Below are 15,159 nucleotides of genomic sequence, written 5' to 3' on the forward strand. Positions count from 1 at the left end.
ACTCATTCATTAAAGACAACAACTGATCAGTATATATTACATACAGGAAAATAAACACTATTTTTTAATAGAAGGAAGGTCCTGAAAGAGCTTCCATTAACTAATCTATCTCAGTTTCCTCAACACAGGGCAAGCGTGAATGTCTTAAGGAACACTTTCCAGAAATTCTTATCTTGTGTTCTCTGCTGATACCTTTTATTTTTTAACTTCTTTTTCAATCTTGATGTCTTTTACTTCCTTCTCTTGCCTAATTTCCCTGGCTAGCTAAAACCAAGTGCAATATTTAATAGAAATGGCAAGAGTTGATATGCTTGTTTTGTTCCTAATCTTAAGAAAGAGGAATTCAGTATCCAGCACTAGGTACAGTCTTGAATGTATATTTTTGTAGATTGTAGATGTCCTATATCAAGCTGACAAAGTTTCTTTTTATTCCCATTTTGTTAAGTGTTTTATCATGAAATAGTATTGGATTTTGCCAAATGCTTTCTATCAACAATAACATATTTTTTGTCTTTTATTTTATTATTATTATTATACACTAGTTGGTTAATTTTTAGATGTTGAACTTTGTATTTCATATATAAATCCCACTTGGTGATGTTGTATAATCCTTTTTATATGCTTTTTTTTTTTTTTAGGATTTTTTGTGCCAATACTCATGAAAATATTTTGTAATTCTCTTTCCTTGTTTCTGTCTGGTTTTGGTTGGGTAATATTGGCCTCATAGAATGAACTGTGAAATATCATCTGTTTTTTTAATTAAAGAATTTCTGAAGAACTGGTATTTTTCTTTAAATGTCTGGATAAAATTCACTAGTGAAGTCATCTGGGTCTGGGCTTTTTCCAGGTGGGATTTTATTTAAATACTAATTCATTTTTCACTAGTTGTAAGTCTTTCAGATTTGTTATTTCTTTCTAAATCACAAAGCTTTCTGTCTTTATAGAAACATGTCCATTTTATTTATCAAATTTGTTGGCACACAGTTGGTCATAGTATTCTCTTAGTATTCTCTTACAATTTCAATAAAGTCGTTAGTGATATTCCTTTTTAACTCCTGAATTTAGTAATTTAATTCCTCACTCTTTTTACTTAGTACGGCTACCTATTACTAGTTTTCTTATCTTTTTGAATGAACCGATTTTTAGTTCTGTTAGTTTTCTCCATTTTTTAAATCTTTCTTCCATTTATTTCTGCTATAATCTTTATTATTTCCTTTTATCTGCTTGCTTTGGGTTTAATTTGCTCCTTTTTGTCAGGTGGAAGCTTAGGTAATTGATAGGATATCATTCTTCCTTTATTATATTAAGTTTGTAACTATAAATAACTATAAATTTTCCTCTGAGTGCTTGGTTACCTGCATTCCCTAAGTTTTGGTATACCACATCTTCCTATGAACCACTGGTTATTTGGGGGTGTACTCATTAACTTTCACATATTTATGAATTTACAAAATTTCCTTGTTATTGATTTCCTCATTTAATTCCGCATTAGAGAACATAATTTGAATGATTTCTGCTGATAATTTCATTCTTTCTCAAAACACCTATGTTTTAACATTCCCCTTGTAAATAGTTCATGCAAACACTTGGAGATATAAACATAAGCAAATTCCTCAGGGGCAATGATTACTGAAAATAAATAGCACAATAGGTACAAACACCAGTTACCTCCATCCAGAACTCTTAAAAAAAAAAAAAAAAAAAAAAAAAAAAATTTTTTTTTTTTTTTCCTTTAAAAAAAAAAAAAAAAAAAAAAAAAAAAAAAAAGCTTCCTTTTTTTTTTTTTTTAGCTGTGACTAAATCAATAGCTAAATCAATTCCTGAGATATCAGATTATTCAAATTCCTCTAAACCATGTCAAAGAACCCAAAGTATAAAACTGAATTATCTTTAATTACCAACAGACAAAATGGCTCAATGTTGAGACCCAGTTTTCCAAATTCTTTACTGTCTTTCAAGTCACAAGTCTCCAGATCTCTGAATTCTTGCTAAAGATTGGAATACTCCTATCATTGCTTGATTTGAAAGACAGAATGAAGAGGCAAGGAGTTATTTTAAAAGTAAGGGGACCCTAATTTTTATCAGTATGCCAAAAACAAAATATAAATTTTAGTAGAGCATCAAATGTTCCTACTTCCTTCTGTTTATTTAACAATAAAGACTTGTCCCACCCCAATCCAAAGTAATATAGAAAAATAATTTATAAAACACTTAACTATTTTATAGTATTACCAATTCTATGGTGTCACATGCATAAAAACGTAATTCTATTTCTATCTAAAAACAACACTTATATCTCAAAAAATAATTAAAAATTAAGTCAGATATGTTTTTAGGTCAAGAAATGTGATTCAGTTCTTGGAAAGCAAGGCAAATTCATGCTCTATAGTTTTGATATATTCCTTTGCATGTTCCAAGAATTATTTTGAGGGGAAAAAAAACTGATGGGCAAACACTTACCTCAAAAATAAAAAGTATAGCATCCAATTCCTCCCTTTGAGACTTGTGACCTAAAACATTTTTACAGAAAAATATTTTAAACATTATCATTTTGTCCTCACTGTTAATAACCATTTAAAAAGCTTAAAATATTTCAAGCACTAAAGTATCTTCTCAGTGATTCTTTAATAAAATATTTAAAGCATATTCTGTTCAATGTATAGATAATACTGTAGCATATCTATTCTTTTCAACAATTAAATTTAGATCCCACATATTTATATCTAAAAGCAAATAATATACTGTGGAGGGGTGCCTGAGTGGCTCAGTCAGTTAACTATCTGTCTTGGGCTCAGGTCATGATCTCAGGATCCTGGGATCAAGCTCCATCTGGGGCTTCCTGGTCAGCCGGGAGTCTGCTTCTCCCTTTCCCTCTACCCCTCCCCCCACTCACATGCCCGTGCATGCTCTCTCTCTCTCTCTCTTGCAAATAAATAAATAAATAAAATCTTTAAAAAAAAATAATACACTGGAGAGAACTTAGAATAAATTCTGAAAATGAAAATATGAGAATGACTACTCAAACTTCACAGTTTGCTCTAAGGGCAGAGCAAAGAAAGTGAGGAAACAGGTAAATAAATCTGACCAGGCAAAAAGCAAATCTTGTAAGCCTTCTAAAAAGAATGAAGAAAGTATTACTAACCCATAATTTGAGACAGTGTCTGAAAGATGTTTCACAAAAAAAGTGAAATAACATTAAAATTTCAGTGTCCAAGGGTCAATTTTCAAGTGGATATTTATGACAATTGTTTGAAACATCAACATAAGTCAGGGCCAATTATAACATCTTACCTTTCTGTTTAAGACTAGCTTCAATAGTCACAAAATTCTCAAAGAACACGTAATATATATGTGAAAAATGTTGGTCAAAAAACTGTTTAAGATCGATAGACTCTGCATTCTCTGAAAAGGAAACAAAAACAGTTTTTAGTGACTATATATATGTTAAATCATGTTCAGCAAATTATCATAATGGTGAGTTTCCTTCAAAAAAAGTCAAAGAACTGCTCCTAAAATTCTATCCTATTAAAATATTTGAGATATGCACTTATTTATATCCTTGTTCTCACAACTTTAGTTTTTAAAAATTTTTTAATTTAAAAACAGGTTAAAGGGTACCTGGGCAGCTCAGTCAATTAAGTAAGTGTGTGCCTTTGCTCAGGTTATGATCTCAGGTTCCTCATCCTGGGATCCAGCCCTGTGCCCTTCTCCCTCTGCCCCTCCCCACCCACTATGTGCTCTGTAGCTCTCTCAAATAAATAAATAAAATCTTAAAAAAAAAAAAAGGTTAAATCAGGTTATCATAATAATTGTTTCCTAAAACACACACACACACACACACACACACACACACAACGTCTCAGAGAGATTTATTCGAAATTTATTTTGAGTATTTAACCAAACCAAGGAAAGAGTCAAGTTCTAGTTTCAATTCACAGCTATGCTTCTCTCAACTTATCCCCAAGAGTTTAAAATCAGTATTTCTAGAGTAATTATATATCTTATCTTTCCAAAACACATTTACTCAGTAAATAGGTACATAACAACAGACTTTATAAATAGGCACTTAAGTATTACAAAGCTCGAACAAATAATATTGCTTTAAAGGAATTGTCAATATAGTCCAGCGCACACAAAATCAAACATATAGCTGTATGCACATCAGAAAGTGTTAGGTACTGAAAATGAAGTTACAAAGTACATTGGCAATTTAGAAACAAAAATTACTTTCAAAGCTAAAAGGGGTTGGAAGTAGGGAAAGTAGGAAAGCTTAACACAGGATTTATTATTTGAAAAGACTTTTAAGGATAGTAAGGACTTTGAACATGAAGCGGTGAAGGGCATTCGAGGCATTAGCAAAGACAACAAAATGAGGAAAGTATGAAGCATGACAGGATACAGAAAAATAATTCACTTTAGTTAGAGCCTAAAACATTTTGATAAAAATAAAATTGAAAAAATAGCCTTGAAATATGTCATAAAATGTCTTGAATGCAAAGTAAAGGAGACAAATTATTATTCAAAGCAAGAAACAGACGTATACATACTATACGTCTTATTGTTTGAGTTATTTTCAGGGACTGAGAAGGTTGAAGAAAAAGGGGAAGAGGGAACTTTTACTTTTAATATATACTTCCTATTATTCAACTTTGTTTGCAAAAAGGACTTATTTCTGGGGCACCTGGGAAGCTCAGTTGCTTAAGCATCTGCCTTCAACTCAGGTCATGATCTCGGGGTCCTGGGATGGAGCCGCATGTTGGGGCTCCCTGCTCAGTGGGGAGCCTGTTTTTCCCTCTCCCTCCCCCTGCTCATGCTCTCTCTCTCACTCTCTCACTTAAATAAATAAAATCTTTTTAAAAAATTAAAAAATTTTAAAAGCACACATTTCGGGCGCCTGGGTGGCTTAGTGGGTTAAAGCCTCTGCCTTCGACTCAGGTCATGGTCTTGGGGTCCTGGGATGGAGCCCCGCATCAGGTTCTCTGCTCAGCGGGGAGCCTGCTTCCTCCTCTCTCTCTCTCTGCCTGCCTCTCTGTCTACTTGTGATCTCTGCCTGTCAAATAAATAAATAAAAATCTTTAAAAATAAAAAAATAAAAAAAACACACATTTCTTTTATAATGAAAAATAAATTTTAAAAAGGCACTGGAAAAACAGCAAAGATTTTTGAAGCTGGGAGTGAGATGAAGAATACACTATTAATTGTTATGAAACTCAAATTAAAGGTAAATATCATTTAATTTCTTGAAATGCTCTAAGGCTCAATAAAAGATTTCAGAATAAAATTAAATAGTAAACAACATATAGATAGCACTTTAAACCCTTTCATGTAATATCTTACCCTGTGAATAATCATAATGATTTTTTTAGTGACATCTTGTATATGGAATTTTCCAAGACTTTCCCTTTTGCTCTGCCCTCCCAAAGGAAAGGATGGATGCCCTATCCTCTATATTCCTTCGGATTCTCTACATTTCTATCTTATGGAAATAACTACATTTTACATGTTTTTTTTTTCTTCTTTCCAGGACTAGTCTATAGCTTTTTTAGAATATAAACTGTGTCTACCTTAGTATTCCCAAAACCTAACACAGTGCTCAGCACATATGTACTCAAATATATGTTTTACTATTGATAAAACAGGTTATTTTAACTTTATTAGATTCATTTATTAGCTTGAAAATTTTTATACTAGAAAAGACTGCATAACCTCCTGACTGGCAAAACATTGCTTCATCTAGAATGTAATTAGAACACCAAAATTTCACTCCTATCAGTAACACTACCTGTGTGACTTTTCACAGAACTAGAAAAACATAATGGCTAACACAAACCGAATGTTTCCTATATGTTAGACACTCTGTATGTCCAACATATAGGATGTGATTTACTGAAATTAATTTCTATAATTCTCACAATGACACTATGAAATAAGTACTATTATTATCCCTATTTTATAGATGAGGAAACAGGCACAGAGTAAGTAATTCAGCTAGTAAAAAACAGAGACGGGGATTTAAACCATATAGCCTGGATCTACTACTGTCCATGCACTTAAAATATATGTTATTCAGCCTCCAGTGTAACAGGAATAGAACACTAGTAATTTATTATCTGCCACAGGAAGATATGAAGCCATCAAATACTAGTTAAACATATTTTACAGACTTTCAAAATAAAAACATACACAGCTGAGAAAAACAGGAAAAGTATTCTATTTTTCCCCACACAGCAGTTTAGAGTAACAAAGACTATGAAATTAGAATAAATAAGCTACTATAATTAGCTCTACATTTCCTGAAGTTAATGTTTCAAACATAACTAATGTTCCAGAGGTAAGAAGAAAATAAGAGAACAATAACAAAGCAAAACAAAAAAATCAAAACAAAACAAAAGCAAACATGAATCAACTCAAGATTTTATAACCTAATTTAGGAGCCAAGACAGTCTCTTCATTTCCTTCTCACAGAGCATGTTAGGAAAGCCTGGTAACTACATACTTGCTAAAAAGATACTGAATTAAAATTAGACTTATTTCCTTTTGACTCCCTCTATTTATAATGAACTAGTCAACAAACAGAAACTCTTTTACTAAATATTTTTGACCACCAGTTCCCTAAATTTACATAATGGGGGAAAGCAGGGTAGGAAATAAAACAAAACCAAAAAAAAAAACAAAGAAGGGAGGAAGGAGAGGTGAAAAATACAAATGGATAAATTATAAATAATACACAATTGGGCTGGATAAACTATAAATAATATACAATTAGGCTCCAAAAGAGGGAGAGGGGCTATATGGGAAATGGAAATAAGTTGAGAAATGAGAGGGAGAAGAAAAAAGGACAAAGGGAGGAAACTGAGAAGTAAGCTGGAACACAGAACTGAAGCTATTACTCAAAAATAACAGAGAATAAAAAGATGAAAAAGATAAGGATAAGATTACCTAAGAAGTGCCAGGAAGAAAATGTACAGTATTCAAAAAAATAATATCTAAGAACTATCTAAAATATCTTTCAGACTAAAAATGGCATATTGAGTCCCAAGCAGGATAAATACAAATCTACACATGGACACATCTTAACACCAAAAATAAAATGGAGATATTAAAACAACAAAAATTACCTATATAAGAATATCAAAACTAACAGCAGACTTCTCATCAGCCCAACAGAAGCAGGGACACAATGCAACTTTATATTGAAAGAACTAATGACGAATAATAGTCAATCTAAAGTTCTATACTCAGCTAAAGTACTGATCAATAACACGAACATGAAAATGAAGAAAAGGCATTTTCTAACATCCTTAGAGGTTAACACTTGAAAAACCTCACTCAAATGCAAAGAAATATAAGATTTCTGAAAGAAGAGAAATAAACTCACACAGAAATAAGAAAAGCAAACCCGAGCAAGAAACTGGAAAATGCATGGGTAAATCTAAATGAATACTGAATAGTAAAAACAAACAAACAAATTAACACAAAAGTTACCAACCAGGAGGAAGTAAAATAATAGACAATAATGTCAAAGATGAAACAGAAATGCTAGAAAGAGTATTTTAAGATCTTTGTTGAAAGGATGATAGAAATGCTGATGAATTCTGACTTTAATACTAGTATGCTATTGAAATTTATTGAGTTACCACTAAAAAGAGTGGTTATTACTAAAAGAGTTAATAACAGAATGCAAAACTCTTTTTTTTTTAAGATTTTATTTATTTATTTGACAGAGACAGAGAGATCATAAGCAGGCAGAGAGGCAGGCAGAGAAAGAGGGGGAAGCAGGCTTCCCACCGAGCAGAGAGTCCGATGTGGGCCCATCCCAGGACCCCGAGACCATGACCCAAGCTGAATGCAGAGGCTTAACCTACAGAGCCACCCAGGTGCCCCAGAATGCAAAATTCTTAACCACTGGAAGAGAAAAATATAGAAAAGCTTATGCTAACAGAAATGAGTAAAGAAAACCACCCCAATAAAGATGAATGAGGTGATAAAAATAAAAATAAATACACAATATTTACAAAAAAAGTTAATGAATTAAATGTTTCAGTTAAGAGATAGTTGTAATCACAATGCATTTTAAGACACCCACAAATACCAAGGTATTTACTAAGAACAAAAATTTTAACCCAAAATGATTAAAGGAATGAAATACAATATAACACTTAGATACTAACTGAGTATCAATGCTGATTCCTTGATAAAAGTCTAAATAAATACTAAGGCAAGAATTACTACAATTAAAGAGAGTCTATGTATTTTGATAGAAGGCTGTATTTACCATGAAGCTTTAATTTGAATGAAAAGTTTCAAAATATAAAAAGCAAAGACCAGCAAATTTCTAAGGAGAAACAAACCAACTAGTTGCGTGGTAGATTTTATACATCTGTTTCCTACTTAATAGAGGCAAGATTAGTAAGTCCACAAAAGATTTGAACAACACAATTCGTATTTAACTAATAAAACTCTACTAAATAAAACTCTAAATCCAACAGAGAATAAATCTTTCCACGCAATAGGGGGATATTTAGGATATTAACAAAACTAAGTAAGGATACAAACAGAAAAAGTACCAGGAGTCACAGATCTCAAACTATGCTCTCTGACCGAAAGGAAATAAATTAAGCATTAATAACGAAAGCTAACCCTCATACAAAAGGAGTGTGATAAAAGGGAATAAAGATAAAAGTCCCAGGTACTCAAACAGGCCAAAAAGAATGCTTATTCCCACAAAGAAGATGAGAAAAACTCATATTTCACAGAGCAACACCCTACACTGAACACTACTTAAAACCACCGCATATATCAGAAAAACAAGATACATAAGATCAAACTGCTTCCAATAAGTGAATCCCAGAACAGGAAAAGACCTCAAGAAAATTCATAGATATACAAAATATCCAGGACCCAAAATTCACAATGTCTTATATATAATTGATGATTACCAGACATGCAAAGCAAGAAAACCTAATTCATAATGAAGACAGTAATCATTAAATCAGATTTAAACTACATTATAACACAGGTGTGAGAATGCGCAGAAAAGGGCATTAAAATAGTTGCTCCAACTGTATTCCATATATCCAAGAAGTTGAGAATGGAAAACATAAACAAACATCCAAATCAAACTTATATTGGTAAAAACTACAATGTATACGGTGTAAACTGAACTAGTTGGAATTAAGCCATAGCAATAAACTACCCAAAAGAAAGAGCAAAAAAATGATAATCCCACGTATTCCATACAGCACTGGGTGTGGTGCATAAACAATGAATCTTGGAACACTGAAAAAATAAAATTAAATTTTAAAAAAAGAAAAAGAAAAATGATAATCCAAAAAATTGAAAAGCACATTAATAAACAGCTTCAAGTGGCCTAATAATACAAGCAATTGAAAACTCCAAGGAGGAGAGGCAGAAAAATATTTGGAGAATTAATGGCTGAAAATCAAGCTTGATGCAAATCATAAACCCACATATGCCTGAAGCTCAAAAAACTCCAAAAACAAGAAATATCAAGGAAAATTCACCAAGGCACATAATGATTAAATTGCTCAAGATGGTGAGAAAAAAGAAAATCTTAAAAGCAGCTCAAAAAAAGAAAAAATAAAGTTGTACAGTAACTAACATAAAGATGACATCAGATTTTTCATCAGAAACAATGAAAATAAAAACAATATGTATCTTTAAAGCACTGAAAAATAATACTGTCCAGCTGAATTCCACGCCCAGTAAAAATCTTTCAAAAACAAAAGCAAAATAAGGACATTTTCAGACATACAAAAGCTGAAAGAATTCATCAGTAACAGACCTAAATACTAGGAGAAATGATACAGTCTTTCAAGCAGAAGGAAATATTATCAGAGAGAAATATGGATCTGAAAATACTAACAGAGTAAATGCCTAAGATTTTTTTTTTATTATTCCAAACTTTTCCAAAGATAACTATTTAAACAAAAATAATAACAATGCACTGTGGAGTTTGTAACACAGGTAAAAAGCAAAATCCCCGAAAATAAATCTCTCTCTCTCTCTCTCTCTCTCTCTATACATATATAGGTTGGAAAGGGAAAAACGAAAGTCAACTATTACAACATTCTTACATGAGAAGTTGTATACTCATACTTGAAGGCAGACTTTAATATGTTAAAGATATATATTATAAACAATAAAACTACTAACACAAAACAGAAAAGGTACCGGCAATGACTAAAAAAGGAGGTAATATAAAATCACAAAAAGTACTTGATGAAACCAAATGAAGACAGAAAAGAAGAAACAATGATCAATAGGGATAAATAACAAAGAACAGATAACAGATTCTAATCTAGGTATATCAATAATCACACTAAATAAAAATGATTCCCCCAAAATGTCAAAGACTGCCAGACTGGATAAAAAAGCAAAACCCAACTAGATACTGCCCGTAAGAAATAAAAATGGTACACTTAAAATATATGCAGTTTACTATATATCAGTCGTGCCTCAATAAACCTATCTAAAAAATTAACCATACAGATTCAAGACAATTTCCATTCATTTTCATTCCATTATGTTTTCTTTTTTTTTTTTTTTAAGATTTTATTTATTTATTTGACAGAGAGAGATCACAAGTAGGCAAAGAGGCAGGCAGAGAGAGAGAGGGGGAAGCAGGCTTCCTGCCGAGCAGAGAGCCTGATGCGGGGCTCGATCCCAGAACCCTGAGATCATAACCTGAGCCGAAGGCAGAGGCTTAACCCACTGAGCCACCCAGGCGCCCCTCCATTATGTTTTCTGAAGTGAAGGGAAGGAGGGAATTGGAACTCCAAAAATGGAGTAATATTCTAGGAAATGCCATGATCACAGAATATTTTCTTAATACCTAAACCTATGACCATCTGTGTCCACGGAAGCCTGCTGCACATGTGAATGTATTATTCAGAAGAAAAAAATTTAAGAATCTCTGAAAACACTCAGAATACATTTATGAAGGAATTTAAGGCAACATGAACAAAACCCCCAAATGACTATTTTTCAATGTTATCACAAATACAGTCTAGTCACCCAAAACTAATCATAAGAAGTAATTTCAACTAGAAATACTGACTTCTAGAAAATAATCATTAAAACTGATTTTTATTTTTATATAAAGACCCAATATTAAAGTAAATAAATATGGCAAGCTCATTTTTTTATTTAACAATGTAGCAGACAGGCAAGTTAACTTCCCTACTGATAACTGTCCTGAGTGATTTAACTCATCAAAATAAATCTAGGGACCTTTCTCCTGTTCAAACGTTTAAGATGTTTGATTTATGTTATTAATATTCCTTTGCTGTAAAAAGTAGATACAAATAACACATGTCCTGCTAGAAACCACACTAAAAACCTACTAAAATTTCAAAGAAAGCAAAGTAGTTTTAAGATATGTAGCTTATCTCCTTATCAACTGATGTTTCAAAATAACTGCAGAAAAGCTTCGGACATGTGATTATGGTTACAACTGATAGCAAGATAATAACTTCTGGAACTAAAAAGGAAAAGAGAAAACACTAAAGGAAGCATTAGTAAGCGACCATGATCTCAAAGTAATTATGTCTAAATCTCATTCAACTCTATAAAGTAAAATACAATAAAAATTATTCTCCTGCCTTCAAGGATTCCACAATGAGCATAGAGAAAATGAGACATAGTGAAGAGAATCTAATTTAGACAAAGATACAATGCTTCATTTAAGAGCAAAATCAATTCTGTTTTATCAAACATTATACTATTAGCTAAGCGTGAGTATAAGCCAAAAGCAATTACAATCACTTATGCTTACTTAATATTTTACATTTGCGTAGATAACACTTTTACAGTTACATATACATAGCCTTACTTGTTCTCCAAATTATGTTTTTGAAACAAATATATTATCTCCTTTTTATAAAGAAACTAAACCTGAGAGAAGTTAGGTAACTTGCCCAGGTCATCCTAAACTACCAAATGGCTCCAAATCAGCTCTCACTCAACAACATTAGAATAGCCACACTTCAGGCAGTAGGCCACAGCATAAAATAACCTCCTTACCATTTTAAATCAAACTCATTCTGAAATGGATGTTTTTAAAGAATTACTTGAAAGCTACACAGAGCCTGAGGTGGATTATTTGAAGATTCAGAACAAGTAAACCGTGAAAGATACCACGAGTTCAGAGGATTTAGTCCACTTGTATGCATACTGCCCCAAAGTATCTCTCTTTACCTTGGCTAATTATACCCTCCTTCACTTCACCACAATAATTAAAATTTTACTCATTAAATTCATTTGTGAAAGGAAACCATTCCAACACATAGTGTAAGAAGTTAAACACCCTTCGTGGTTAGTGTGAATTGGTACAAGCTGCTTTCCTCATAACAGAGAGCAATGAAAGAAAAGAATTCTGATATGGCTGTGAATTCTGATATGGCTGTGAAGACGTGGAGGAAAGAAGATAGTATTTATTGGACATCCACTGTTTTCTAAAGAGTGAACCAAACACTTTCCTTTCAGTTTTCTTAATTCCCCCAGAAACTTCAAATGATAGGTCCCTATTAACTTCATTCTATCTCTTCACTTAGTTTATTAAAAAATAAAAAATAAACTAAAGGGGCGCCTGGGTGGCTCAGTGGGTTAAAGCCTCTGCCTTCCGCTCAGGTCATAATCTCAGGGTCCTGGGATCGAGCCCCGCATCAGGTTCTCTGCTCAGTGGGGAGCCTGCTTCCTCTTCTCTCTCTCTCTGCCTGCCTGTCTGCCTACTTGTGATCTCGCTCTGTCAAATAAATAAATAAAATATTAAAAAAAAAAAAAACTAAACTAAAAAGATTCAAGGAAACCAGGATGAAACCAAGTTGGTCTAAGCGTCAGGTAATAATTCTACATCTTACTCTATGCCACTTACCAAGACAGGTAAATGGCTGTGATATTAAAGTTTAGGACTAAACAGGACATTGTGTGCTAAAGGGAAAGTATAAGTAAAAATATTGGGAGAATATTAGTAACAGTGACCAACTGAAACTTCGATGTGATCAGAAAAGAGGGTGAACACTCCCTTTTCTTTTTATCTCTACATTTTTCTATCTCCATTATCAACTTTTCTTCCACTGTATCCTCCCTTTAAATGTTGGGGTCTATCAAAAATATGTGCTCTTCCACCTTCATTAAATATTGCAAAATGAACTCTATCTATATACAAATACCTCTCAAATCCATGGGTTCTGTTTCATGCCCTCTCCTGAGGACTACCTACCCAATTACAATTTCACAAGTATCTCACATTCATCTTGCCCCCCAAGTAAATCCATCTCCCCTCATCTTCTCTAGCGTCTGTATTCCCTTCCTAGGTTGGTAGTATCACCTATCTCTTAAGGCTGACATTTCCAATTCATTCCCCCATCTTTTTAACTCTCTCCACCCACCCCACCACCCACCCCTCAACAAATCATTCATTTTTCTTGCTAAGTTTACTTCTGCAATATATTTCTTTCTCTCTATCCCCTACCCCCCCACCATTTAGTTTTATACCTCAGGGTCTCTTGCCTGAATTTTATTAGCAGCCTCCTATCTTCTATTAGTTTATCCAACTATAAACTAATAATGTAGCAACAGAAAGAAAAATTAAGAAAACAATCCCATTTACATTGCATCAAGAATAAATTTAACCAAAGAGATGAAAGTACTCTGAAAGCTATGAAACACCGAGGAAATTAAAGATGCCCAAAAGAAATGGAAAGACATTCCATTCCATGCTCATGGATTAGAAGAACAAATATTGTTAAAATGTCTATACTACTTAAAGCAATCTATAGATTTAATGCATTTCCTATCAGAATACCAACATGATTTTTCACAGAATGAGAACAATCCTAAAATTTGTATGGAGGGCGCCTGGGTGGCTCAGTGGGTTAAAGCCTCTGCCTTCAGCTCAGGTCATGATCCCAGGGTCCTGGGATTGAGCCCTGCATTGGGGCTCTCTGCTCCACAGGGAGCCTGCTTCTTCCTCTCTCTCTGCCTGCCTCTCTGCTTACTTGTGATCTCTGTCAAATAAAAAAATAAAATCTTAAAAAAAAAAAAAATTTGTATGGAAACACACACACACACACACACCCCTTGAATGGCCAAAGCAGTCTTGAAAAAGAAAAACGAAACTGGTGGTATCACAATTCCAGACTTTGAGTTAACATTACAAAGCTGTTGTGATTAAAACAATAAGGTACTAGCAAAAAAAAAAAAAAAAAAAAGACATAGAGATCAATGGAACAGAATAGAAAGCCCAAAAATAAACCCACAATTACATGGTCAATTAATCATCAACAAAAAGAAAAGAATATGCAATAGGAAAAAGTCTCTTCAACAAATGGTGTTGGGAAAACTGAACAGCTACATGCGAAAGAATGAAACTGGACCTCTTACACCATACACAAAAGTAAACTCAAAATGGATTATGGACCATTTTTATGGAAAAATCCTTGAAGAGAGCACAGGTAGTAATTTCTCTGACATTGGTCATAGCAACATCTTTCTGGATGTGTCTCCTGAAGCAAAGGAAATGAATGCAAAAATAAACTACTGGGACTACATCAAAATAAAAATCTTCTGCACATTAAAGGAAACAACCCACAAAACCAAAAGACAACCTACTGAATGGGAGAAGATATTTGCAAATGACTTTTTCAGTAAATGGTTAGTGTACAAAATATATAAAGAACTTATACAACTCAACACCAAAAAACCCACAAATAACCCAACTGAGAAACAAACAGAAGACATGAACAGATATTTATCAAAAGACATATAGACAGCCCTCAGACACAGGAAAAGATACTCAACATCACTCATCATCGGAAAAATGCAAATCAAAACCATCATGGATATCATTTCACACCTACTTGAATGACTAAAATAAAAAACTTAAGAAACAACAAGTGTTGGCAAAGATGTGGAGAAAAAGGAACCCTTGTGCACTACTGGTGGGAATGCAAACTGATGCAGCAACTGTGGAAGACCATAGGGAGGTTCCTTAAAAATTTAAAAATGGGGAGCACCTGGGTTGATAAGCTCAGTTGATAAGCATCTGCCTTCAGCTCAGGTCATGATCCCAGGGGCCTGGAATCAAGCCCCACATCAGGCTCAGTCGGAAGCCTGCTTCTCCCTCTTCCCACTCTC

The 15,159-nt window shown here is 33.3% G+C and overlaps 1 protein-coding gene across 4 annotated transcripts in view; it reads right to left on the bottom strand.

The window, feature by feature from the left end:
* The window catches only part of LOC111158948 (Ral GTPase activating protein catalytic alpha subunit 1), a 246,811-nt gene that overhangs the window by 208,462 nt on the left and 23,190 nt on the right, over positions 1–15,159 (bottom strand). For all 4 annotated transcript variants that reach the window (XM_022521311.1, XM_022521309.1, XM_022521306.1 and 1 more), the window contains exons 2-3: positions 3,292–3,402; positions 2,461–2,510 (exon numbers count right to left, since the gene is read on the bottom strand). In XM_022521311.1, coding sequence (XP_022377019.1) covers positions 2,461–2,510; positions 3,292–3,402 — 161 coding nt within the window. The remainder of the gene's footprint in view (positions 1–2,460; positions 2,511–3,291; positions 3,403–15,159) is intronic.

Source organism: Enhydra lutris, unplaced genomic scaffold (genome assembly GCF_002288905.1).
Source record: "Enhydra lutris kenyoni isolate GAN:26980312 unplaced genomic scaffold, ASM228890v2 scaffoldscaffold4, whole genome shotgun sequence".
NCBI classification, from domain to species: domain Eukaryota; kingdom Metazoa; phylum Chordata; class Mammalia; order Carnivora; family Mustelidae; genus Enhydra; species Enhydra lutris.